We start from the raw sequence: 24,647 nt of genomic DNA on the forward strand, positions 1-24,647 counted from the left end.
GTGTGTGTGTGTGTGTATTCATTTAGCCTGACAATTCATTGTCGTACATAGTGGGACAGTTTAAACAAAGAAATCTATAGGAAGAACAGCTCTGTAAGTCTTTGAGATAAGCTAGACTAAAGTGTACTGACATTGATTCTCTGAATGAGTGATCATGGAGGATTGGGCGACACAGATAACATCTTCAGTGACGGTATGTAATTTTATAATGCAAAAAGAATGTGTATCATGATTTAGTATATTGGGCTGCACAATTTTTCGAAAATATTAATATTATCAAAATCGCAATACAGCCAAGTGCAATATGCAAAATGCAGAAGCTGCAGTTTTTTGATAACGGGAAAATTAGTCAAAACAGGATTATAATAAACTGGTGAAGTTCTGAAGAAATGTCCTGACCTACTTATCTTAAACTGATCATTCCCACTACTCGTCAATCACATCACAATCCCAATATCCGTCAAAATATTTGTAATATGATGTTTTTACCATATCGTGCAGCCCTAATATTTACTTGAAATTATAGATACAATAACAACATGTCCGTTTTTGGCTAATCAAGCTGTAAATTCAAGGTACTTCATAATATTAAAGCAAATATTCTGTAAACCCATTACTGCAATAAATAAGCCTTTCTCTCACAGTCCAGCAATGGTCAATGGTGCAACAATGTAAAAAACCTCTGACAAATTTCTATCATAATAGCGTGTCATTAAAACTGTACATATTTTCAAAAACGTTTCCCTCATAAGTGCCATTACCTGGATGTCTACCATAACGTAAACCAGACAGCAAAAATATATTCCATTAAAAACTAAACAAAAGAGCAAATCTGATGAAGCAACATGCAAAATAGTAGTAGCTCATTTCTTTTTGTTTTGTTTTTAATAAAAGTGTCAATCCGAGTGTGTGCTCAAATTTGTTTATTTTTGTCTGGTTTACTTTGGTTTGCTCTGCACCAGCTGGCACCCAGAAGAGAAGCACGGCTGTTCACTGGGTATTTTCAACTTTTTGGAAAACACACCGAAAATAATGTGTTTGTTTGACACAACACATGCATCTGTGTGTACAGATTATCAGAGCATTGCATATATGAGCATTAGTGTTTTGTGCTAGACATTAGTATGCATATATTATGGAGGAGTTGTGTGTGGCAAGGAGAAAACACTGTGCTCTACACACGCACACACACACACAATCTACCAGTCTCTATAAAGCTTTTCATCATCATCAAGCTGCAGAGGTTGTGTAATCACCACCTTAGCTATACACATTAAGGGTATGTGCCATATTTAGATGAGTGCTTTACATCAGAGCTGATTAAATTCAATCTACACTAAATTATGACTATTTTTTTTACAGAAGAACAGATGAGTCTGTTGAAATGGTATTAAGTATAGCAATAAGTATAGCAGGCTAATGAAAGGAAACAACTGAAGACATAACCGACAGAGGCAAAAAACTGAAAAAGTTTGTTGATAACACATGAAATACTGTGTGTTCTGAGACTCAACCAATTATTTTCTGACCAACAAGCAGCATTTCGTAGGCCTAAAGCTGCTGAGCTTATGACTCAGTATGTGATCTCATCTCAATTTTGCAGCACTCATCACGTCATGCTCCTTTCACACACGCTATCTGACTGTGTGGAAATCACCACCTGATTACTGCAACAAAGATGAGCGGCATGACAGCACCCACTCAGGTTCCTCTTTGGGGGCATCGACAGAAACAAGAGAAGGCTGAGTATCGACTGGAACTGAACCAAAATGTGCGCATACACACAAGCGAGCACATCCCTGAGGTGCTCTGGCAGGTGATTCAATGGTTGACAGAGCTGTGTCTCTAGCATCCATCTCTCCACAGTGACAGGGTGGTGGCAGACTGCTGTCAGAGTGGTTGTGCTGTCTACAGGAGACAGAGCAAACAGAGAATCCTAGTCGCCTCGCCCATTAGCCACACAAGTTGCATTAGCCTTTACTCTCCTACTCCCTTCCCCTCACTCACAAACATACAGGGCGAATTAAAGCAGTTATAACATGTAAGAGAAGAAAGTCTTCACTAGAGAGAAACACTCCACAGTGACAGACATATTATCTCTTCTCAGGTTCAGACAGCACACTGGTTTGCCACATGCAACACTTACACTCTTCACAGATAGATCACAATCTTCCCTCCCGGCCTCCCTCCATCTCTCCCTTTCTTTGCTTATAATGGATGCTTTAAGCGACTGTGATTGAAGGGGCAATTCACCAGAGGAATATTGAACAGCGCTGCTGAATGTCTCCACTTGTCTGATGCTGATATGGCTGCCAAATGCTGTCAAAGCACAGGAGCACAATTCAAAGCAAGCTGAGAAACAATAGATTTGACAGCCAAACAGAGGGTTTAAAAGAAAAAAGATAAAACTGAGACACCAAGACAAGAATCCGAGGGCAAAGCATTACAAATTAAGGGTCCGCTGCCTGCGCTATCACTCTACAAAAATGCAGACTACACAGAGGAGAGATAATGAAGAATACATTGCTCTTGAGATGTATTCAAAATTCATGAAGTGAAGGGGAATGTTTTCACGTGCTCTTAAGGATTTCAGAGTGTGTTTCTACAAGACACCCAGTAGGGGGCATTTGTACTTGTTGCATATGGTTGATTGGGTGGTTCACTCACTTAGCAATGCTGCTTCAAATCAGGAATATTTTGTTAAATTCTATTTTCAGTGATCAATATTTTTTGCAATAGTAATATCACAAATGTTGAGTGAAAAGTGAAGAACAAACTGTCATTATTATAATGCACACAGTGGCCAAATCTGACATGTAGTTGGCAGATTAAATGCTGATTTATATCCATTTCTGTGTATCAGCCCCAAAGTTCAACACCTTACAGTTTCACTTTCTTAGTAGCTATGGAATGAAACCTTTGAATAAATTAACACCAAAATTGCCCAGGAGACATGTACAAAGCCACGAATAACAGAAATATGGAAAAAATGTTCCTCCTCTGGCTTGAAGGGGGGAGCGGGGAATGTGAGGTGAGGTGTGCATTAACACCCATTCATCTCCCTCCTTTTATCTCTCTCCTTCACTCCCTCACTCCTTCCCTCGCTTTCCATCTTCCACACGAGACACACACACACTCACTAAAGATGATTCATCCGCACACGTATGCTTGTGCAGATGTGGGGAATGAGACCTGGAAGGCTACAGTAATAGAGGATGAACATGTATGTTCACACCGGTCCGAAAGGCTTGTCTGAAGATTAGCACGCTAGTAGATGGATATGTGTGGTTTCGTCTGAGCCAAGCCAAACAGAGAGGATGCTTTATTGCTCTGTGTAGGAGACAGACACATTTTGGAGGCGTGTTCAGAGAGTGATCTCGAGTATGATTTATGAATGTAAATCAGCTCATGCAAATGCACATAATTTCCTAATGTTGTTTTGTAGTCACATTCTTGGAATACAGATTTTGCAAACACAATACACCCTGCTGCTGTAAACTCATTCATAATGTACAGTTTAATGTACATGCACTTTAACTGCAGAAGGAACAGTCAAATACATAGAATTCATATGTCATAAGCATGCATACTAATAGCTACAGCAAGTCCCAGTTCAGCAGATATGCAGTTGCTCATTCGCAGTGTTTTCCCCAGCCCCCCACTGACATTAGCCTCTCCTCACCCCATCAGCCTGCTGAAATCCTGCCAAAATATGCACACTTAGATTTCATGTTTCTTCCTCCCTCTGCCTCGCTTTTCTCCCTTAGTTCCTTTCTCTCTTTCTTCCTCCCTTCATCTCTCAGCTGAGCGCCAATTAAGGCAAACTGGCATTCTGGACAAGCCGGTGTGAGGGGGAGGTTTTTGGTTTTGGCTGAGGTCCCATCATGGAGCAGAAAGTAACTGTCTTGTTCTCTTCTCTGTCCTGCTGGTCTGCAGAGAGCTGCTGTTTTTGTCCAATTAAACTAAACTACACTGCTGGCATACACCAGGGAGACAGACAGGTGTGTTGCTCTGTGCGTGTGCGCTTCACCACTAGTACCACTCAGTACCTCCCACTGTTCACCATGCAGTGCAGCTTTCAGGCAGCAGAACCCCGCACTACACAGAAGGGAGTTACAACGCCCATGGAGATTTGTTTCTCAAAACGTCAACAATACTGCACGTACCACTTACAATTATGAGCATATGCAGAGAGACACACTTTGAACACAGACAAACATTTACACAAACACATACTTAACAACATCCTTAACAACCTTTCCCGGTCCAGCTTCACTGTCTTCACAACGCACGGTGATAGTAAACTGTAGTTTTCCTACCTGACCCAGCCTCCCTCCCTCTCTTTTTCTCTCTGGAACTGGTCTGTGAACCTTGCTCTAGAAGCAGCACACTAAAGCACTGAGAATCTGAGACTGCTGCTGACTGTATTCAAGGCTTAAGCCTGAGTTAAAACGCCACCCAAAGGAGAAAATGTTAATTAAACAAAAGTAAACCCAGGGACCACACATGGAGAGACACCGCTGCTTCAACTTTGATTAATAATTACTGAGTCCACCAATTTTATAATTAAGGGAAAGAGATTTTCTGTTGGAAAAAGAGATTTCTGATACATTGAAATTATGTTATGAATTATGCTCATTATCCTCATGTATAAACTAATAAAATTGAAAAACAGTATTCTTGATTTTTGTTGTTGAGTGTATGTGGCAGGTTCAGGAGCAAATAAGCACATTAATGTGTGTGGATACATGTCTGTGTGCACATACGTGTGCCGCTATGACTGTGTTTATGTGTCTCCATCTGCTTCCTTCATCTGTGGTTTAAATGCCAGCTGTGCTGTGAAGCAGTGACCTGCCTGACCATACGCCTTTCAGCTAGCCCTGCCTGACCCACTTCACTATAAAACAACACGAACGTCTGCAATTCAACTCTACAAAAATATGCATATTAAATACTTTTTTTAACCCTAATTCTTCATGTTAGAGGGTGATTCACATGTCTCAGATACAGGTGGCACTCTTTTCACCACGCAGCCATACTGCAAGGACAGCCCACATAGGTTTTTACTTATAGTAGACCTGTGATCCTTAATTATTTGTGAAAGGGGTCACTCATAGTGATGTACTCGCAGCTCACCCAAATCTGCAGCTTCCTTCAGCTTTACGGAGCTTTAAAGTGAGTTTCAGCTCATTGTTTGGCAGTCAGACCCGCAGTGTTAATGTTTTGGTTTAAGCAGGCAGCTATTTTTGGTGACAAAGCTCTAAAAACCAACTGCGCACTACCTGCGTAGCACCAAACAGCAGACACAGTTAACTACTAGCTGGTGAAGATTTTTATAGTAACTATATATCAAAAGAAAATGTGAAAAGTATATGTTCCTTACAAAGCTTAATAGTGAGTTTCAGCTAGTTGTTTAGCTGTCTAGCCTGCAACTGCTCTCGTAGTGTCATTTTCAGCCACAGCAGAAAGGGGAAAAAAGATTCAAAAACCCACTGTACACTACCTGCTCAGCTAACAAACAAAGTTATCGACTCACTGGTGAACAAAGTGGAGCATTTAGCAGCTGGAGAGCCAGATGTTTCCCTCCTTAAAAGATAATGACTATTGGAAACACAACTAATGAAAAATAATGTTGCTCCATAACCACTGGATGCATAAATAAGCAACTGTTTGCAAACAAAAGGAAGCCACATATATCTGAGGTTAATGGCCATTATTACACAAGAAGTCTTTCTTAGAAAAGGTCTGATTTATAGGTCAGAGGTACAGATGACAGAATCAGGACTGTTCTTTGTCCATTGTTACAACAACAACATACAACAACTTAAGGGGTGCATTGAAAAAAATATATGGTTTATCAAATCATCTGGCCATCACGCAGGAACACAGACAGCCCTTGGAAGAGCTTTTCAAATATTTATGACAGTTGTATGATAACATGGTAATGTCTATCCAATTACTGGCTTTCATACACAAAACATTTGCTATTTATCTAGGTATTTATACTATATAATTACATTTTCTGATTTAGAATGTATGAAGTCATTTGAGGCAGTACACCTCTTCTGCATTACAATAGACATTACATGAGATATTATAATAATGTAAATAAACACACAAACACACACACACTCTCCTCCTGTGTGACGCAATGCTGTTTAATTTCTGGCCCTTACAACATAATGCAATGCAACATCAGGTTGATCTCTGCCCATTTAAGGTCACACACACACGGTTCAGTCCCAGGGTCCTCTGGGATCAGCACTTCTGCTTGGATGACACACTCTCACAGCTTCTCACAAACCCTGATATGGACAAGGGCATGCATTTTCTACATAGTTTACCTCACATCTACTCACTAATATGGCGAATGATGTCATTTAATTTGTACCAAATATAATTGTGTTTTCATGGGTATCTCTTTTCATCAAGAAGAACATAAAAAGCGGCTACAGACACATTAAAATACTCCAAAAAAAGACCATCTATGTGCGTTGACTGAAAAGAAATTGTGGTACAGAGAGTATTATGTAAGTGTTCTTCATATTATGCTCCTATAAATGTTCGTCATCTGTCTAACAGAATGTCACGTTTCCTATATTAATAACATCATTCACTGGCATAACTTTCACTAATAAGAAGAATGTGTTTTAAGTGTGCCTTCAAAGTTAAACAGAAACATGCACAGTGTGTGTGTGTGTGTGTGTGTGTGCGTGTGTCTGTACATATGACCAGTGTGTGCGTGCAGTTGTGGGTCAAATACATTGTTATTTTTAATGGTTCAGTGCAGTTTCCTGTTGATGTGGTTTATGTATTTTACCTTGAAAAAGACATCATTGTAATAGGATACACATGGTCATCCATCACTGATCAATGTTACGAAACAGACACTGTAGACACATGTTGTCTGGGAGAGTGAGAGTATGAACTATATGGCTGGGAGTGCAAGGAGCCAAGAGACTGATGAGATTTGAGAGAAATATGATCAGCAGCTCGGTGTGCTTGGAGGGGAAGCCAGGTTTAAAATACCACTGCTGAAGACATTGCTTTGAGGAAAAAGAAAAGAAAAGATACATAGGGATTGGAGAAGGAAATGAGGAGAAGAGACGGACACAAAGGGAAGATGATCAGAGGAAAATAAAAAGTCTAACTGTAGTAAGAATCACTACCAAGAAGTGGGGGAGAAGAGCAATTGAGAAATGGGAAGAATTAGAAAAAAAGTACATTGGCACTGTCCTGTGATTCCTGGGAAGCCACTAGCAGGCATCTTGTTTCTAACATATAACAGATGGCCCTTATGGCCCTATGAACCACATCTTTAAAGAAAGCAGGGGCCTCTCCTCTTTTCCCTTCTCTTCCACTGACACAGCAAGAGATGGAAACAACACTATGACCTCTACCAGTCAAAGCATGGCAAAATGTAATCACATGTCTCCTGTTCTACATGTTTGAAGATTGACTGTGTTACGCTAAAATGAAGATTCATTACTAGCAAAAAGCTAATTTAAAGTGTGTGTTTAAAGTGTTTAAAGCATAAAACATTAATGTGCAGTATACAATTAGATTGTTGTTGTTGTTCCTTTAGTGATTGCATAAAAACGTGTACCTCATTAACCTTCTGATGTTTGAGTTCTAGGTTGCCAAGTCTGATCATTGGTGCATTATCATGTTGATTGTAAACAGTGTATAAAGTATATACAGTAAATATGTAGTGAAAAACTGTATCATCACAAACCATAAACATTCAAGGTTTTGCAAGGACTACGTTGTCTGCTGGGTTATAGGCGGACAATATATGAAATAACATCCCATTAACTATCAATGATTGATACTAGCACATTATGTTTACAATAAAATTGCATTGTATTTCAAAAAATACTGAAACTACTCCTAAATGTGTTCATTTAGACAATGAAAGCATGAACCTTGGTATTTCATTACAGGAATTTTGTCATGGTTCGATTATATGGAGACCGGATAAATAAAAAAATACTTCTCGTCCAGCCTGAGCCACGACAACGTCTGTATCTTGTTGTTGTGGTTCAGATGTTTTTCTGCCTTGTGTTTCATTGATTTTCCATCCAATTTCCCATCCGGAGGAAATTGGGCTATGCAAAAACAATTGAGCGAAGAAGCTTGTCTGGAACTGGAATAAACAATCTCCCTTTTGGTCATCATCCTTCCACATGGCCCTGAATAATGCATGTCTTTACTTTTTTGTTTTTGTTTTTCTGAGCCATGAGCTGTATGCTAAAATAATATTTGGCAGCATTAACCTCAACCGCACACCCCATCCGAGCAAGACCATAATAGATAAGCATCTCTGTCAGCTTCCTCTGGCCTCACTCACACCCCTTATGTACGCCATGTACCGTTCTGCACAACAGTTAGTGGTCCAGCCACATGGTACACACCACCAAACCCCATATATACACACACACTCCCTCTAACCCAAATCCAGATCCAGCTACAAAGCTCCTTTTGTTCCATTCCACTCAAGGAAAATGGCAATGCACGCAACCCTTTCACAGCTAAATCAGAATAAGTGCAAGCAACAGTGCTCGGGCAGAAGGAAAAGGGAGGCAGCTGAACGTGTTTTCTTGCCCCATCTGGAAAGTGTTGCATGTGTATACGCATACACACAATAACTCTTTCTGTCTCTCTCTCTCTCTCTCTCTCTCTCTCCCTCCCACATACTTATGTATGGTACATTACAGCAGAGCAATTTACTGCTATCAGTGCTAATAGAGGATACAGAGAGTGGAGTGTAATAAGAGTAAACTACAAACACTCAGGTGACTCTAATCTGATACTTTCCCTGAAGTTATTACTGCTTAATGACCACCATCAGATATGGTAGATGGGCCTGTTTTTATCCAGAGTTCGCATATGGCTAACATGCATGAACAGGATGAGGTGAACCTAAAGGTCTAGCTCACGTGGCACATACACACTAATGGATTCAAGATTATCTATGTCATGAATCAAGAAATCATCTCTGTCTATATGTCAACAGCAACACAGATTGTAGCAGTAGTGTTTTCAGGAAAGTCACCGAGTGGCTGAGCAGTCTGTTTTAGATGTCACTGTGCAGAAATCTGAGCCCTTTTACACAAAGAATCACAGCTGAGTCTGGAAGTTTGTGTTTCGGTGAGTGTCTAATGCTCTGACTGGTTTGATGAGGGCCAATGTTTGGACTAGCGTTGTGGGATTGGGGTCACAAAATGGTCTGTCACGCTCAGCAGCCCTTTCAGGTCTTACCTGTTCTTTCTCTCTGTTCCATGTTTTCTGTAGCAGTGACCTGCTGCTCCCACTCCAGCCCCTCTGGCTCCCACTGGCTCTGCACAGGCCCCTTTTCCTCCTCGCTTGATGGGAGGTCCGCCTCGCCCCCTTCTGAGAGCTACACACAGAGATGCCTTTGTCAGCAGTGGAGCCTTGCTCTCAGGGAGGAAGTGATGGTAAGATTGTACGGAGTGCTTATGGTCACATAACCACAAAACATTATACCAGTGGCTGTTTTTTTCCACTATTCCCTGCATCTTTTTCATCCTTCTCTCCATTACACACTGAACAAGAATGCATTAGAAATTGTTGAGGTCCAAGTTTTGCCACAAAGCTTGGATAAGAACTTATTCTCAGAGAGCAGATTTTAATCTTTATTTAAAACCCAGCAGCACCAGAGTAGAGTTTAATAGAGGCAAGCAGAGTTATCAGTCCTCTGCAGGGAAGGAGAGAGATTATAATCACTGTTATGTTTTTTATCACTCTCTGCCAGGGAGGAAATGATTTATCAAAAAAAAATGTTTTAAAGAGAAAGCAGAGCCTCAAAGAGAAACCTTTTGGTACATGTACATGTTTGAACTTCCACGTGTCGCATTGAAACCTACACACTATAGTTTAATCAAGTTAAATAAATGCAATGTGTTAGGAATGTACAATAGGTACGATATTGGTTTTGTAGATAAGCATTTAAAGTGGATGATAGACTAGAATTAATATTTATATTAAAAAATAAAAATGGATGTGGCTGTCATACAACCAAACAGAAAACACATTACTTCAGGAAACGGAAGATAAAGGGAAGGGAAGGGAAGGAAGCAAATTGCCTGGTTGCAATGAGGCGTTAGACCTGCATGAGTTTGTTTATGGTCAGATGGTTTAATCACCACTTTCTGCTTCCTGTTCCTCTGAAACATCCAAGATTCCTCCCAAGCACTGAACAGAGACTAGCAATCCTTCCATCCCTCTCACTCTCTCTTCCCTCGGCTTTACCATTTTAGGTTTATGAAAAAGTTATAGCGATGACAACGAATAAACTTGGTATGTAAGGATGTGGGCCAGACATAAGTTGGACTTCATGCTCCGCAAGCTCTGAAAAATACTGCCATATGTGTCTGTTGTTTTCTCTTTGAATCTCTGGTATTATGCTTTCTTATAAACAGGGAGTAAATACACAAACAGATACACAACTCACCCACTGTTGATTGGGCATGGCCACAGAAGTAAGCACATCAGCCATGGCTCCCAACATCTGGTCAGTGCGTCCCTGATTCTTCTGTAGAGCCTTCATTCTCCCCAACGGCAAACAAAAACTCTTCTCAAATTATTCTCCTCTGCTGTCGTGACCTTTGCTCTCCAACTGTTACACAATCTTTCTCTCTGTGTCCTCTATGCCTCTTGTCCGCGTGTTTTCTGCTCCTTAAGTCTCACAGCACACTGTGCCACAGTTTGGAGTTGAGCCACCGCAGCCCGCCTTGTTCCACCCTGACACACAGGAAACCTCATGCATATGAATAATTGATCCTGGGAGAAGGGGGAATGTGTCTGTCTGGACCTTGAAACATGCGCTTGAACAGAAGCCTCAGAGCCCTTTCCTCCTTACCTTTCTCTCACCTCCACCTATTCAGACTCAGGTGAGCTGGCTGGAAGTGTCCATAACTCTTGCTTAGTCCAGGGAGAATATCCACCTTGTGCTGTCAATATAAGCTTCCCCTGGAAACTCAGATAGAAGATTTTCTTGGGCCCTCTTGAGCAGAGTCAACTGTCCTCTTCTTCGTCATCCTTCTAAATGAGGAGAGTAGACAGTGTGGAAGTAATTCTCAATGGGATTGGTGTTCTCCTGTCCTGTCCTGAATGTTGAAACGGTGAGACGTGACTTCAGGGCTGAGCACATCACCCTCCCCTGAAATCTTTCTTTCTTCATCTTCATTGGCTATGGAAGATCACCACCCCCCTCCCCAAAACCTATCCTCCTTCCATCATTCTTTCTCTTCTTTCATTTTTTCCTCTCAGTCTTCACTGTCAGGATTTTTTTTTTCCCATCTCAGACTATCTCAATCTTTTCTATATCTCTCTTTTCTGGTCTGTCTTTGAACTATCCTGGCACCCTGCACTCTCTCTTCATCTTTGCCCAAGTCTCAGGCAGTGACACATGGATTGTGTGAACTCTTGAGCAGCAGGGCAGCCCCAAATAAGGTATGAACACACAGCCCATGAAGCTCAACTATTAAAGAGACTGTCACCGATTCCACACACATCTTACACAACTTCTTTAACTGCTGTTGTACTGATTAATCGAACCAGTATTGTTTGTTTTTGGCTACTTGAAAGATCATTCAAAGTTAGAAGGCACGCAACACTGTTTCCTGGCAGATTGACTCTGCAGGCCACGTGGAGAGCCTGTATCATGGAAAAAATGTGTATGTGTGTATTTAAGTTTCACTGGAGAACACCATACATGATCAAACTTCATCTATGTTTTACAGCCAAGGCGAAAATTCAGACTACAAGATTGCTGGAACACCTGTTAATGAGAATGTATCTGTATTAAAATGAACACGTCATGTTAAATTAACTATTATAACTGCTGGAGTTCAAACCCCTGGTTCATGATATTGTAATGTTAATTTCTATGACAAATCGGGTTAATTAAATCGTTTGATTGCAGCTAATAAAGGGTATCACTAAGAGTCAACCTCGTGGTGGTGCAAGAGGAAATCAAAGTGACACCAAAAGTCAGTAGGATCATCTGAGGACAATGAGTGTTTGTACAAAATTCCATGCCAGTCCATCTAATAGTTGTTGAGATATTGTTGTTGACATTGTTATCCCCGGAGCCAAATGGCCAGCCAGATTTTAAAGTTAGATGTTGTTTTTTTACTATTAAATGCTGACAAGTCTGAAATGATTACTTTACTTAGCCTAATCCTGTTAGAGCTCAAATCCAATCCTGACCAGGTCTTTTACAGATGTATCCTCAATCTGAGCCAATTTGGTGTTTTAGTTTTGTCTTTGCTGGAATCATTATTTACTTTTTTTTTTCTTCTTCTTTCTTTTTCTTTCTTTACAATTCAAAATATAATAAAACATGTTTTTCTTTTGCTGACACTATGAGTTATGAGTTTGTGACTATACTAAAATTCCTAAAGATTTCAATATAATTCATGAAAGCTATAAGGTTGTAACTTTTGATAAAAACTGACGTTTAGACAGACACTGAACATAGCTGCTTCTTTTCAAAAGATTTATGCTCTGTTGTAAGCCTGGAGAAACATACAGAGTCTTGCAGAACAGATATGTTTGCAGCAAATCAGATAGTATTTTCCTTTTAATCCATGGAAACTATGATCCATGTTCTTGATCTTCATCTATAAATTCTTTAATTCCTTGTGCAGCTGTCTGAGGCAGTGGAGTTTTTTCAGACTGCAGACAGTCCAAAATGTTTCTGCAGACTCATAAGACAAGACAGCACAATTACCTATTTTAGCTTCCCTTTGTTGGCTACAGCTACGTTTGGGATTGTTGTTTTGTTGTTGTTTTTATTTGATTTAATTTTACCTTTAGAATTTCAGGCCCAAATGCAGCCTGAGTTCTTCACACTGTCACACAGTTTAGGCCCAAGGTGATTGGGCTTCTTGCATGAGATGAAGACCTGCCCAGCATTAGTGTTGGTGTCCTGCTTTTATCATTCTGTGCCTTTTCCACCATTTTATTGTGTAGTTTCTTATTGGTATTATCGGTCAAATTTAAATTTTTTTGTTTTGTAAATCAATTCTTCTTTTGATGATATACTCCCAAAAGCCGATTAAAAGATGTCAAAGATGAAAGCAAACCTACAAGTCATGTAAAGACTCTCTCCTGAATACTTTGGATAGAAGCATCTACACACTTTCTTCCATTGCATACACCCAATTCATGCCAAAAACACACATTAACACACGTGAAGTAATTCAAAAACATCAAACCTGTTTAGTATGATTTTTAAACATCAACATCAACAGCATCAACAAAAAAACACTGCATTATGATCTCAATGTCCAGATACAATATAAATACATTAAGAACATGAGACTAATTGAACGCGTATTGATAAAACATTTTTGCACCCAAAACTATCAACATCCATTGTCAACAAAAAAGGGCGAAAAGGTAGGTTGTCAAGACTCCAGAAAAATTCCCTCTGGCAGAGTTTTAATACATATTTTATCTTTAATTTTGAATACTACGAAACCATGAGACTGAAACATAAAATGAACATTTATAGAAGTAAATTATCCCAGGATAATTCTCCTTTTTGGGTCTGGTGGTACTGTCTCCACTAATGTGGAGGTTTTATCAACAAACGTTACCAACAAGAGCATTTTACTCCCAAACAGCCAACAAGTTTAATCACTTTTTAGCAGGCAATAAAACCTTTAACACACACACTGAGAATGGCTCTTACAGTGAAGTAGGAGACATCTTCGTATAAATTAAAAAACAATTTCTGGAATTTTAAAACGAGGTGGAAGGAGTAAATACCTTTTTAAGGATTTTAATGTGGACAAATAGTATCAGACACACATTATTGTTCCAAGCAGACTATATGTCTTTAAGGCTGTGAGAAAAAATAACTTGTACTTTCTAAATGCTGAGAAATGTGGCTAAATGGGAAAATAAAACATGTGTTTCTATTAACAACAAGCCATCTGAGTAAAGTAAATACCAGTGTCTCATAATAATATATGAAAGTGAGGAGTGCATGTAACAATGCGTGACTTATATCAAAGACTAAGAAAGATCTAAAGCCTAAAAACATCACACATGTCTTCAAATAATGCTTGGTGTTTTCCAATCACCTCAGATGTGTTAATTGACAACTGATGACTATCCCTGTAAGGATTTTGTTCTCTGTGTATTTGGCATGAAGCTCTGTTGGACTAAAAGCTTTCACTTTTCACTGACGTTATTTTGAAAGATTGACTCTCTGAAAATCTATGCTGATGTAGTACCTTTGATAAAAATGGAAGTTTTCATTTAATCTAAAGCCTCTATGCTGATTAATTAAGGGCTGGGCCACTGCATATTTAATAATATGAAAGTGAATAGGCCCCGAAAGCCTTTAATCATAAATAAAAACACAATGACAGCTTATGTAAGATGCATCTCTCAGAGCGCTTCACACAAATTGTTGAATGAACAAAATGAACAAAATGAAGACCTTCTATTAATTGTTTTGAAAAACTGCAAAGAATTGATTATATTTCAGAAAAAGCTTTTATACTGGGCCTAGCAACTTAACTAATTAGGCCCTACGATTGTCACTGTAAATTTCTGTCTTTCAAAACTGCCATGCAATTATGTGACTTTATTTACTTTCTTTTCAGCTACTTTCTTCGTTTTTTTGTGTTTCCTTGAGCCTTCAAAGTGTCACATTATCCTTAAAAAGAAAAAAAAGAAATTAATGCTCTTGCGTTGAAAGAATTAAAAAGTACAACCATAGGGCTTAGCACAATTAGTCATCGGCAGCAGCGTAGACCTCAGAGAAATTACTGGCAGAGGTGGAGTAAAGATGTGAGAGCATAAGGAAACATCACGGTTGGAGTTGTAAGAAATTGCTATTGCTTTCAACAAGTACTTTGTGTCCATACAAAGTTTCCACATCTCTCACACCAGCCATTAGCCCAAGGTCAAGACTGAATGTGGTCACATCAGAATCACTTTCCCTAAACCAGGGCAGCTGGTAGCTCATTCGACGATAATGCACACAATTGGCACATATAACCACTTCTGGAGTTTTGTAGTTTTAGAAAGTAGGAATCATATTCTGAGTGCAGTACATTTTGCATCACCCTTTCAACTAGTATCTCCAGACATGCAATCGTGTTTAGTTAACTTGTTTGTTTTAGATAGCTGAGTATTGATAATGTAACGAATTTTAAACAAAAGAGCAAACGTTTGGGAGTCTCTGCAGCTTAGAGGCATAAACCACAATGTACTGTATCCAGTTTGAATTAGGCCAGGGACTTTTGTTTTCAAAAACTAGTTGAAAACTTGTACTGCATTGCTTTGGAACAGAAGATTTCCTGTGAATAAAACTACATGAAATATATATTTGAATATGTATTTCTCTGCACATTGCAATATCGGTCTACTCCATCTATCTGTGTGGGCTAAATTATTTTTATCTTGAAATACTGTGAATACTTATTATTATAATATTATTATAATACTTATTAGGAAGCACAGACAGTGAAAGACTATATTGAGGGAGCTTCATACTTCATACTTAAGTAGTTTTCCTTGACCTAACCTAACCCTAATCCAGCCCGTAGAGAGTTTCATTTTGGCCCTCCTAAAGAAAAGGTTTTGGTACTCTGGCTTTAAACAAATCATTTCCTTACTGTGCAGCATTTGTTCCTCATGCCTTATTCACCCACCCTTGAGTCAAAGCCCAAACACCACAAATGTCCACTTCCTATTGCAATAACTAACAAATCACCCCAAATCTCCTCCTTGCCTTACATGAACAAGTTCAGCTCTACTTCCTCCACGTTTCCTTCCATTCACCTGATCCCTGGAAGCTTTTAGATGCTTTGGAGCACATATCAGGCAGATGACAATACAGCAGATGCTCAGAGTCTGGGCAAAGTGCTGGTAAGACCGGTCCTGGAGACACTGCCAACAATCTAATATTAGCTGAGCACATGGCTGTCTCAGTCACTAATCTGGCTAAAGTTAGTTCATTGCTTCCCAAGCCTCTTTCCAAGTTCTTGTGCTCTACCACTGACCTCTGCTGGGTACTCTGGTGTCTGGGGAGAAGTTGGACTGATTTTTGCTATGATGAGTGAATGTCTCTGTAAGGAATTTGCAGAAAAGGAGGAAAATAACTCTGACCCTAAAAGGAAAGTGTGAGTACTATCAGGAGGTGGGAATCAGAACAAAATGTTCTGTAACTCATACATCGGATTAGTAATCATTTATAAAAATCAGTTGGATTTTCTTTGACAAACCAGAGCAAAGACTTTCTGGAGATAAAGATAAAACTGCTGTTATAGTATGCTGTGCTGTGCTGCCCTCGTCTGGTACAGCAGTTAGATCATTATTGTATGTCTAAAAGGATAAAGGAAAACACCACCACCCCGCCCTGTTGTGCCAAACAGGCTTCCCTTTCCTCTGTATTTCTTCCAATGAACTGAATTTCTGTTTTGGCCTTTCACAAGCTATTAATCTTTGCCCTAAGCATGCCTCTTTTCCTTTTCCTGTATTTCATATCAGTACGGAGTCAAGACCCACCTCAGGCACTTGTGTCTATACATAGAACCTTTTGAGTAATGGATCAGGTTAGTGTTGTGCTATAGGTCTGGCCAGATGGCTCACAGTCAAAGAGGCAGTTTCTGATAAGGAATTGGCTGGAGCATTTAGTGGAATTTAGTGGGATTATGTTGTTAAAGGTGTGTCAGCTTCAGCTGGGTGGTATCAACAACATGTGTCATTTGGTTGACTCTTTGCAACTACAATTCTCAGGATCAAAGTATTTTTGAATGAGTGATCAATTTGCCACAGTGGCTTCACTCAGACAAGACAGGGGCTCTGTGATGATCTACATTTCATATCAAAATAGTTTTGCTTGTTAATAGAGTTGGCATTTCATAATGACTTGTTAATGATATGGTCCACTCAAAAGTGGAGCCATGTAAGTTCAGACAAGCAAAATGTGCCTTCTTGTAAGTTTGTAGATATATTTGAATGTGATGTAGACAGCAGCTGTAACCTACAGCGAGGATTCATGTTGTGGCTATTTTAAACATGAGCTGTCTCAATATCTTGTCTAACTACGCTATATAAACAAGGTGCATGTCCAAGCACTGCATTACCCAGTTGAATCAGAAGGGGGCAGTCTGCATTCCTCTAACAGAGAGGAGCTGTTGTGTAACACAGGCTACATTAATGTGCATAAAGTCACATAATGGCCTTACAGGATTAATTCAGTAATCAATACTGTTAATCTGTTTACATGCACCTTTGGTATAAGTAAGTGAGACGCTGATGATGAATAAACCTGTCAACATGATATTCCTGTCCACATATGGGATTCAAAACAAACTGGTTTCACAGTTCAAGTTGTATGAAATTAGAAAAAGTTGAGCATCTGGTTTCTTATAATTGCAATATAATATTACCTGTATTACTCAAACCTGTGATATTTGTGTTGACACAAAACTATGTTAATCAGGTAAAAAAAAACAGATGGAAACAGAAAAATAGCATGATCTCCTTTGACACAAAATATTATGTTAGACCAATGGAAAAACTTTGTATGTCTGCTTTGTTTTCTTTTAATGTAAGCATGCACATTCAGGCAAATCAGTTGCATGCTCCAAAGTTTACAGCATCTGTGTGGGTGTGTGTTTCCATGTAAGTCTGTGTGTCATCCCTGTCATGGGAATAATTACCACCAAGGCCCCCTGGCTTAGAGTAACAGTAGGGTTATTTTGTTGTCCCAGCAAATAGATTTCCATGGGAAAACAGACCCCAAGATGCTGTCTCCATCACACAGACACACTGAAATTATGCAGGCAGGGGGTCCTCAGCAGTAGAGCAGATTTAGAGGCCATAGCCTCCATGATTCAGTCACAGCGCTTCTTTGGACCGTTAGAGAGGTTTGCTCTAACACAACAGACGGGCAGCAGAGAGTCGTGGATGGACAGATTCTGAGAGAGCTGTGGAGACAAGTGAGAGAGAGTGAGAGAGAGATAGAGAGAGAGAGAGCAAGTGAGTGAGCAGACTAACTCAACAGACTGTAAGGGGAGCAAGGTTGGCTGCTGTCTGTTTCTTTCTTTTAATCCTTAAATCTTCTGTAATCAGGATGAGAGGGAGAGAGCATGTTGCCTGACTTAGGATGGCAGAGTCTATGTTGGGACCTGGACGGATTGGCAACGTAACTGGCCAGTAGGAGAGATGGAGGGAGGAGGAAGGCATTCAGCTAGAGTCAGTTTGGGAAACTTAAACCAGTTTCTATCAAAAGCCAACAGGAAGAGTGGAAGTCCAAAATATGAGGATGGTTTAACCACCGAGAGCAAGTAAAAAGAGAGAAAAAAGAGAAGAGGACTAAACTATGGCTGGATTGTTTTAGGGTGAGATTTTTGAGATTATTATTACTATTTGTTCTAAGAAGTGTTTCTCTGTGCTTTGGCACAAATGGTTGCATATTTTTACATCGTCACTCCACAGTTTGGAGAGGCAACAGAGACAGCTCATATTCAAAATTCAGAGGAAGAAGCCTGACCAGATTGCAAGGTGTTGCATAGCAGGAAGTGTAAGGCCACAATGACAGTGTTAGCTTTCTATGTTTGTGCAGAAAGAAGAAATGAGAGAAAAGTTTGTGTGTTAATAATCTTCATTCTTCTGACACAAAGCCGAAACAGAAACATATGTTTGTGGGATTGAAGTTGAGAGTTCATTCAAAATGCGCTTTTACTCTAATAACTTAGCATTAATTAAATAATTGTCAGCAGGTGCAAAGCTGAGCTTGTCAAATTCTCTGTGTGAATTTGTGCCTAGTGTGGATATGGTACAGTGATATATGCAGGGCCAAGGCATCTTGACGACCCTCAATCCCTCACTGGAAAGCAATCAAGCTCTTTCTCACTCCCTGCAGCTCCTTCAAAACATTAGGAATGACTAACTCTTTCAAAGTCTGAGCCTTGAGGAACAGTGTCATCACTGGTTTCAAAATGTACTTCATACAAACGCAACATTTGTATTAATAGCCTTTGTGTAGTTTATTGAATTATACCAGAGAACCACTGGATACCCCAGTGTACTTGTACTGCAGACCAGTGTGACACGGTTAAGACACCATGACAGATGCTGTCGCTTGCCTGGCCTCCCATTGCTTCCGGCACCATATGGCTTTCTCGACCCATTACACCCCTCCTACTATGCCTTCTTTCACATTACTTTCACAGAGCTTCTGCAGATATACAGAATTTATTGCACATATATTATTTGTAGAAATATATATATACATATATACATGCCTTGTACATTTTTACACATTTCAGAGTATTAATAAATATATTGGAAACATTTGTTTGCTCTCAGAGTCATAATAACTGATCCTCTATTTTATAATGGGCTGAGCTAGTGAACAAGCATTGACAAAAAGTATGTTATACAGTCAGCTTTCCTATCTTGTAAATCACAGACTTATGGATCAGCTGCTCTGACAGGAGGGCTGAGGTGAGCTCCTTATCCTCTTTAGGCATCGTGCATTATAGACAAGGCCTTTTCAGGTCTTCAGATCTATTTAACATACTAACTTCAAAGGCTGCCAGGGTTTTGTTGTTAGTTGTGTAGTGTAAGTAAAACAAAATGGACACAAATATTTCCACAATAACCATAAGCCATTAGGGCTGTTCTCCTACCATAGTAGCAGGTTTTGCACCCAATGGCATTAAAGGTATCTAAATGTGCTGATTGGCACAGAAAGTTTAAAGGTGTTAGGTCATGCCCTTCACCACACCCCTTTTGGCAACTCAGTCTGAAGTCAAAGGTAGTCAGGGGGCCAGGGGGGGAAACCGAGTAAATTAGAATGTGTTTATATTGTGTCCATGATAAAAACACTTAATGTTTTCTTATTCAAGATGTGGATGGTGTGGAGGAGACCTGACACTAAGTTGTGATCCCAGGCAGAAGGGGGTCCAATGGCCACTGCAAATTATGACCCCCACCTGGGCGCAGGCCCATCCGAGGATTCGGAGATCCTCCTGGATGATTCTGACTCAGGGAGTGTTCTTTCTGATGACTCGGTGCTTCCTGAATATGAAAGGGATGAAAAGGATAAAGAGCCGGCTAAAACGCTGTACGAGGCCTGCGTTAAGAATGACCCCACATCCTTGCGTAGGATCCTGGAGAGAGGAGTCACTAAAGAAGAGGCCATGGAGCTGGACATCAATGGCAGGGTGAGATGGATTTCATTTTCCTTTTTATCACAGAAGGAACGTGAAATCTACATTTCTGCCATGAAAAAGGTTTAATATAAAGGTAAATATACAGTTTAACAAAGGTCCATTTATTTCCATTTGTCTTCCCTCAGAATGGACTGATGGTGGCCGTGGGCAAGGGATTCATAGACATTGTCACCATGCTGCACATGTGTCCATTAATAGACATCAACCACCAAGACAATGATGGCAATACTGCCCTCATGTTTGCTGCCCAGGCAGGTATGTCTGTTGACATATGCAGCACATATCCGCAATATCTAGTCTCAGGGCAATTCTACAATATTAACATAATGTTGTTTCTTTCAACCAGGCTTCGTCACCATTCTAAACTATATCATTAACTACTACTCTGGTGTGGACACTGAGGTCAGGGATCCCCGTGGCTTTACAGCCCTCATCAAGGCAGGCCTGCAGGGCCGAGAAGAGTGTGTGTCCGCCCTGATAATGCATGGTAGGTTTATGGTACATAAGATCTCCAATAAACTTAGCAATGTTTAGATAGGAGGAACATCTGGTGTCTGTGCACACATGGACAAGAGATTTATTCAGTCCAGATTCTTAGATTTGTGCAGACCCTCACCCGTAATACATATCGGTTTAGGAGAAAACAGACAGTTAGGATGCAAGGATCACAAATATACAATGTACAATTTGTGAACTTCCCCAGGAAAGCATATATCAAAAAATGTAAATGTTGTATACATGTGACACACAGGATAAACCAGGACATCTGATCTGTGAACTAATCTGGTCTTTCTTTGGGCCGTAGGGATTAGTCCATATAAACTGTACAGGGACACATTTAGGATCGCACTATAAAAATTACAGCCCTGCTGTATTTAAAGACCAACTATGTCAGAGACAGAATGACAACATTAGTTCATAATCTAATTGTATTTACAGGCAAACTTGAGCTATATGTGGAAATTAAATATATGTCTGGTGATCCTGGATTTGTTTTAAAGCCTCGATTATTCTTTCAGTGGATTGTCATAGTCTTTGAAATAGACATAGAAATAGCCTCCATCCAATAGTGGGTTAAACTGAATTAGATAACATTTAGAGAGAGAGAGAGAGAGCATCTAGAGAATCTGCAGGATTTAGTGTCTTGTTTTTTGTTCACCTAACTGCAATCTGTACCCTATTCCATCATGCTGTCAAATGACCTGATTTCTGGTAGTGTTACACTAAACATTTAGTCAATGAACTGTGCTTCAAAAGCGACCACATGGTGGGGTAATTTTACTTAGCTGAAGGAGCAATTGATTTCCTCACATCCCTCAGCATCCAATGATTATTAACTTGTTTCCTTGTTTTCACCGCATTCTGTTATGTTCTCCTTTTTCATGTGCAGGTGCAGATATGTATGCAATGGACCTGGTCCAAGGGAGAAGTCTAAAGGACTGGATCCTTAGGACCGGAGGCTTTGAGACTATTAAAAGAATACGCCGCCTTCAGGCTCATCCTGTAGCTGAGCAGTTCTGTGATAGCTACATTCCAGAGTGGCCTGAGCTGAAGCAACTGGTAGCGAAGGTCACTGCCAACAAAACAGCCAGTCAGAAGCTGAGGCAACGCTTAAAAGACAGCCTTTCTTTCAGCTTCCCTCAGGACCCCCAAGACAATGGGGTCATGGACCATATGGTGCGGATGACAACAGGCATCCACAGCCCCATGGTAGCCACTGGTTGTCGTCCACTCTGTCCCAGCAGCCCCCCAGAGATTGGCAAGAGAAGGTTTGCCGTTCCTGAACTGCTTGAAAAGCACAGCAGCAAAGAGTTGGAGGAGAGCACAGTGTCCCATACTAAAGGCTCCATCACCTCAGTTTCTCCCACTCCTGTGTCCGCCGCCTCTGTATCTCTGACCTCCTGCTGCCAAAACTCAGAGCGCAGGGAAAGCGTGACACCAGGTGGCATGAAGAGCTACATTCCCCGCAGCATGGCACATAGGAACAGCATCTTCCCCTCAGGCTGTATTCCTAAGATTGAAGTGACTAAATCTGGGGAGCCCACTCCAAAGAAAGAGAAAAAGAAGAAAATGCGGAAGGGCTACCTGGAGCCTCCTGTCTGGAAGTACAAGGAGGCCAAGGAGGAGAAAAAGAGAGAGAAGAAGCAACAAGAAAAAGAAAAAGAGCAACAGAAAAAAAGTAAAGGGTCCAAACGTTCATCAAGCCATAAATGAGACTTCGTTCTCTTTTCCTCAGAGAATTTCACTGTGATAACTTCATGCATGAGGGTTGAACATGTGACAACAGTTACTCTGAGGCCAGAATTAACAGAAGAAAAAGGAATAGCAAAACCAGTTGGGAAGTCAGCAATAGAAAAAACGCATTGACGTTTGAACTTCATCTTGGGAAAACTATTTATTTATTTATTTTCCAGCATCTTTGGAAAGCTGGACATGATGTTTGAAGATATACAGTGATGTGTTTTAGTGTGGATGTTTCTTAATGCAACTCCTACCTTGTGGATTTGTAGATTAAGTCTCACAGGGATGCAAAGTTATACTTACTGAATTATTTCATTTTAAAGGCACTCGACATTTGTGAATATTTATTATCAATTTTTGAATTGATTTTTAAGTAGCCTCCCATCATAGTATTCAGCTGCAAGACAACCAAAGTAATAGCAAAGTTGCATCAGCACACAATTATTATAAAATCCTCCTTTTCCCACTCTGCAATGGAAGTAATGGCACCCCACTGAACGCACCGATTGTTACAGAAATTGGCTCACCAATGGAGGCACAAGATTGTATCGATGCTAACGGTCCCTCTTGCACCGCCATCATTTTAAGGTAAATTCACCTCGATAATTTGATTTGCTGTGCAGATAATCATAAATCATAAATTGATACAAAGGTCACTAATGACGGTATTAATTATGTCGTCACTCCAGTGTCAAGATCTCTTTTTCACCTATAAACAAACCCTTTTGACCTCAGAACATAAGCTGGTCCATTTCTGATAACTATAAAGAAGTCACCTTCCTGACAAATGCAGCATCGGCGGGATACTTTTATCCAGCAGGGTTTTGTTCACTTCAGACAGTTTGACCATGATGCACAAAGAAAGTTGTTTGCAAAGATTCAGAAACAGGAAGTCATATAGCTGTGTAATGTACTGTCCAATTATGATTAAAACTGCTCAGTTGTAGTAGATTTGTACGCAAATCCTACAACAGCAAGGAAAAGTCTGAATTACTTTTGAGCTTACAACCCTTGACTGAGCCTCAAAACAACAATTTCTTTCCATTTTACAGCATTTTGCAAATGAAATCCGTCATCATTTTGATATAGTTTTATAAAAAAAAAAACAATAAAAAAACTTATTCTTATTCTTCTATAAAGGTTAGCAAATCTTCACTGTATGCAACATGTAGCATCTACTGCCTTTATTAAGTCTTTTTGACTGAATTGTAATACTCCAAACGGTTTTGCTGTGGCATGTGCAAGATGTAAAAATAACTACAGAAGAAAGGAACCGCGCCATATCTGCAACATTTGATCTGCTCATGAGAAAAACTGTTCACAAGTATACAACTCCTTGGTGCTTAATGTACTGTGTTTGATGGGCTTTTACTTGGACACAAGAATTGCTGTCTGTAAAAAAAAATTAAGAGACAAATAGCAGACCTCACATGTGCAGTTATCTATGCACACAATTATTTGTACATTATGTTACTCAGGAAATTGTTTGTTAATAATAAGCATTATACATTAAGCATCTGTCAAGGCAAGAAATCTCTTTTTGGGTCCAGCTTGCATTGGAATTAAAATGTTCTATGTATAGATCAACTTGGTAATTGCTGAAATCATAACTAATAACTCATACAGCTGTTACAGCAATACATGTTCTAATTAAAACAAGATATATTTAAATGTGTTATCTAAAAAAAATGTATTTAGATGCTGTTCTTACAAAAAAAATTAGAGGATCATTTCTGGGGTTGTTTATCTGAATCAAGAGACTCAGAAAACTCAGGTCTTCTGTGAGACAAATAAAAATGTGTTTGTATGAGAGCCTGAAATGAATGTGCTGACCTTTGCAAGTGAGTTTGTTTTTCTTCACTCTGCTGAATCTTTAACTCTGGTGATCTGAAAGTGATTAGTGTGTTTGCGGTTGTTACAGGACATTCAGAGAAAAGATTTTAAAGTGAACTCCTCAACTCTGCTATGAAGATATGGTATTTACACACAAGAAATGTATAATTTCCTTAACTGGCATGCATGTGATTGATACGTGCCTCTTGTCTGGCACATAACCTTGGTTACTCTTTTACAATGAAGTTACTTAGCGCTTCTTAAGGAAGCCTATAATGCGCTCTCTCCAGTGGCATGAAATGGCTTTTGAACCCTCGCCTGTAATCTTTTAATCCAATA

At 39.8% G+C, this 24,647-nt stretch overlaps 2 protein-coding genes across 2 annotated transcripts in view; one reads left to right on the forward strand and one right to left on the reverse strand.

Annotated features, from left to right (window-relative positions):
* Positions 1 to 10,772, reverse strand: part of arhgef25a (Rho guanine nucleotide exchange factor (GEF) 25a) — a 44,394-nt gene extending 33,622 nt beyond the window's left edge. Inside the window, 2 exon segments of the mRNA XM_035656984.1 lie at positions 9,262 to 9,400; positions 10,475 to 10,772. Coding sequence (XP_035512877.1) covers positions 9,262 to 9,400; positions 10,475 to 10,570 — 235 coding nt within the window. The 5' untranslated portion in view covers positions 10,571 to 10,772.
* A 9,147-nt stretch (positions 10,773 to 19,919) lies between these two features.
* On the forward strand, positions 19,920 to 22,659 carry ankrd33aa (ankyrin repeat domain 33Aa). The gene is made up of 4 exons (XM_035656949.1): positions 19,920 to 20,225; positions 20,360 to 20,489; positions 20,581 to 20,721; positions 21,625 to 22,659. The coding sequence occupies exons 1-4, from the start codon at positions 19,968 to 19,970 to the stop codon at positions 22,446 to 22,448; spliced, it is 1,353 nt and encodes a 450-aa protein (XP_035512842.1). The 5' UTR covers positions 19,920 to 19,967; the 3' UTR covers positions 22,449 to 22,659.
* The last annotated feature ends 1,988 nt before the right edge of the window (positions 22,660 to 24,647 follow it).

Source organism: Morone saxatilis, unplaced genomic scaffold (genome assembly GCF_004916995.1).
Source record: "Morone saxatilis isolate NCDOM2014 unplaced genomic scaffold, NCSU_SB_2.0 Contig15, whole genome shotgun sequence".
NCBI classification, from domain to species: Eukaryota; Metazoa; Chordata; class Actinopteri; family Moronidae; genus Morone; species Morone saxatilis.

What these genes read in the sequence shown, in the direction of transcription:
- ankrd33aa (XM_035656949.1), top strand. Translation starts at nt 19,968, where the DNA reads ATGGCCACTGCAAATTATGACCCCCACCTGGGCGCAGGCCCATCCGAG. An exon ending in AGCTGGACATCAATGGCAGG is followed by an intron (nt 20,226 to 20,359) that starts GTGAGATGGATT and finishes GTCTTCCCTCAG; the next exon opens with AATGGACTGATGGTGGCCGT. An exon ending in CATGTTTGCTGCCCAGGCAG is followed by an intron (nt 20,490 to 20,580) that starts GTATGTCTGTTG and finishes TCTTTCAACCAG; the next exon opens with GCTTCGTCACCATTCTAAAC.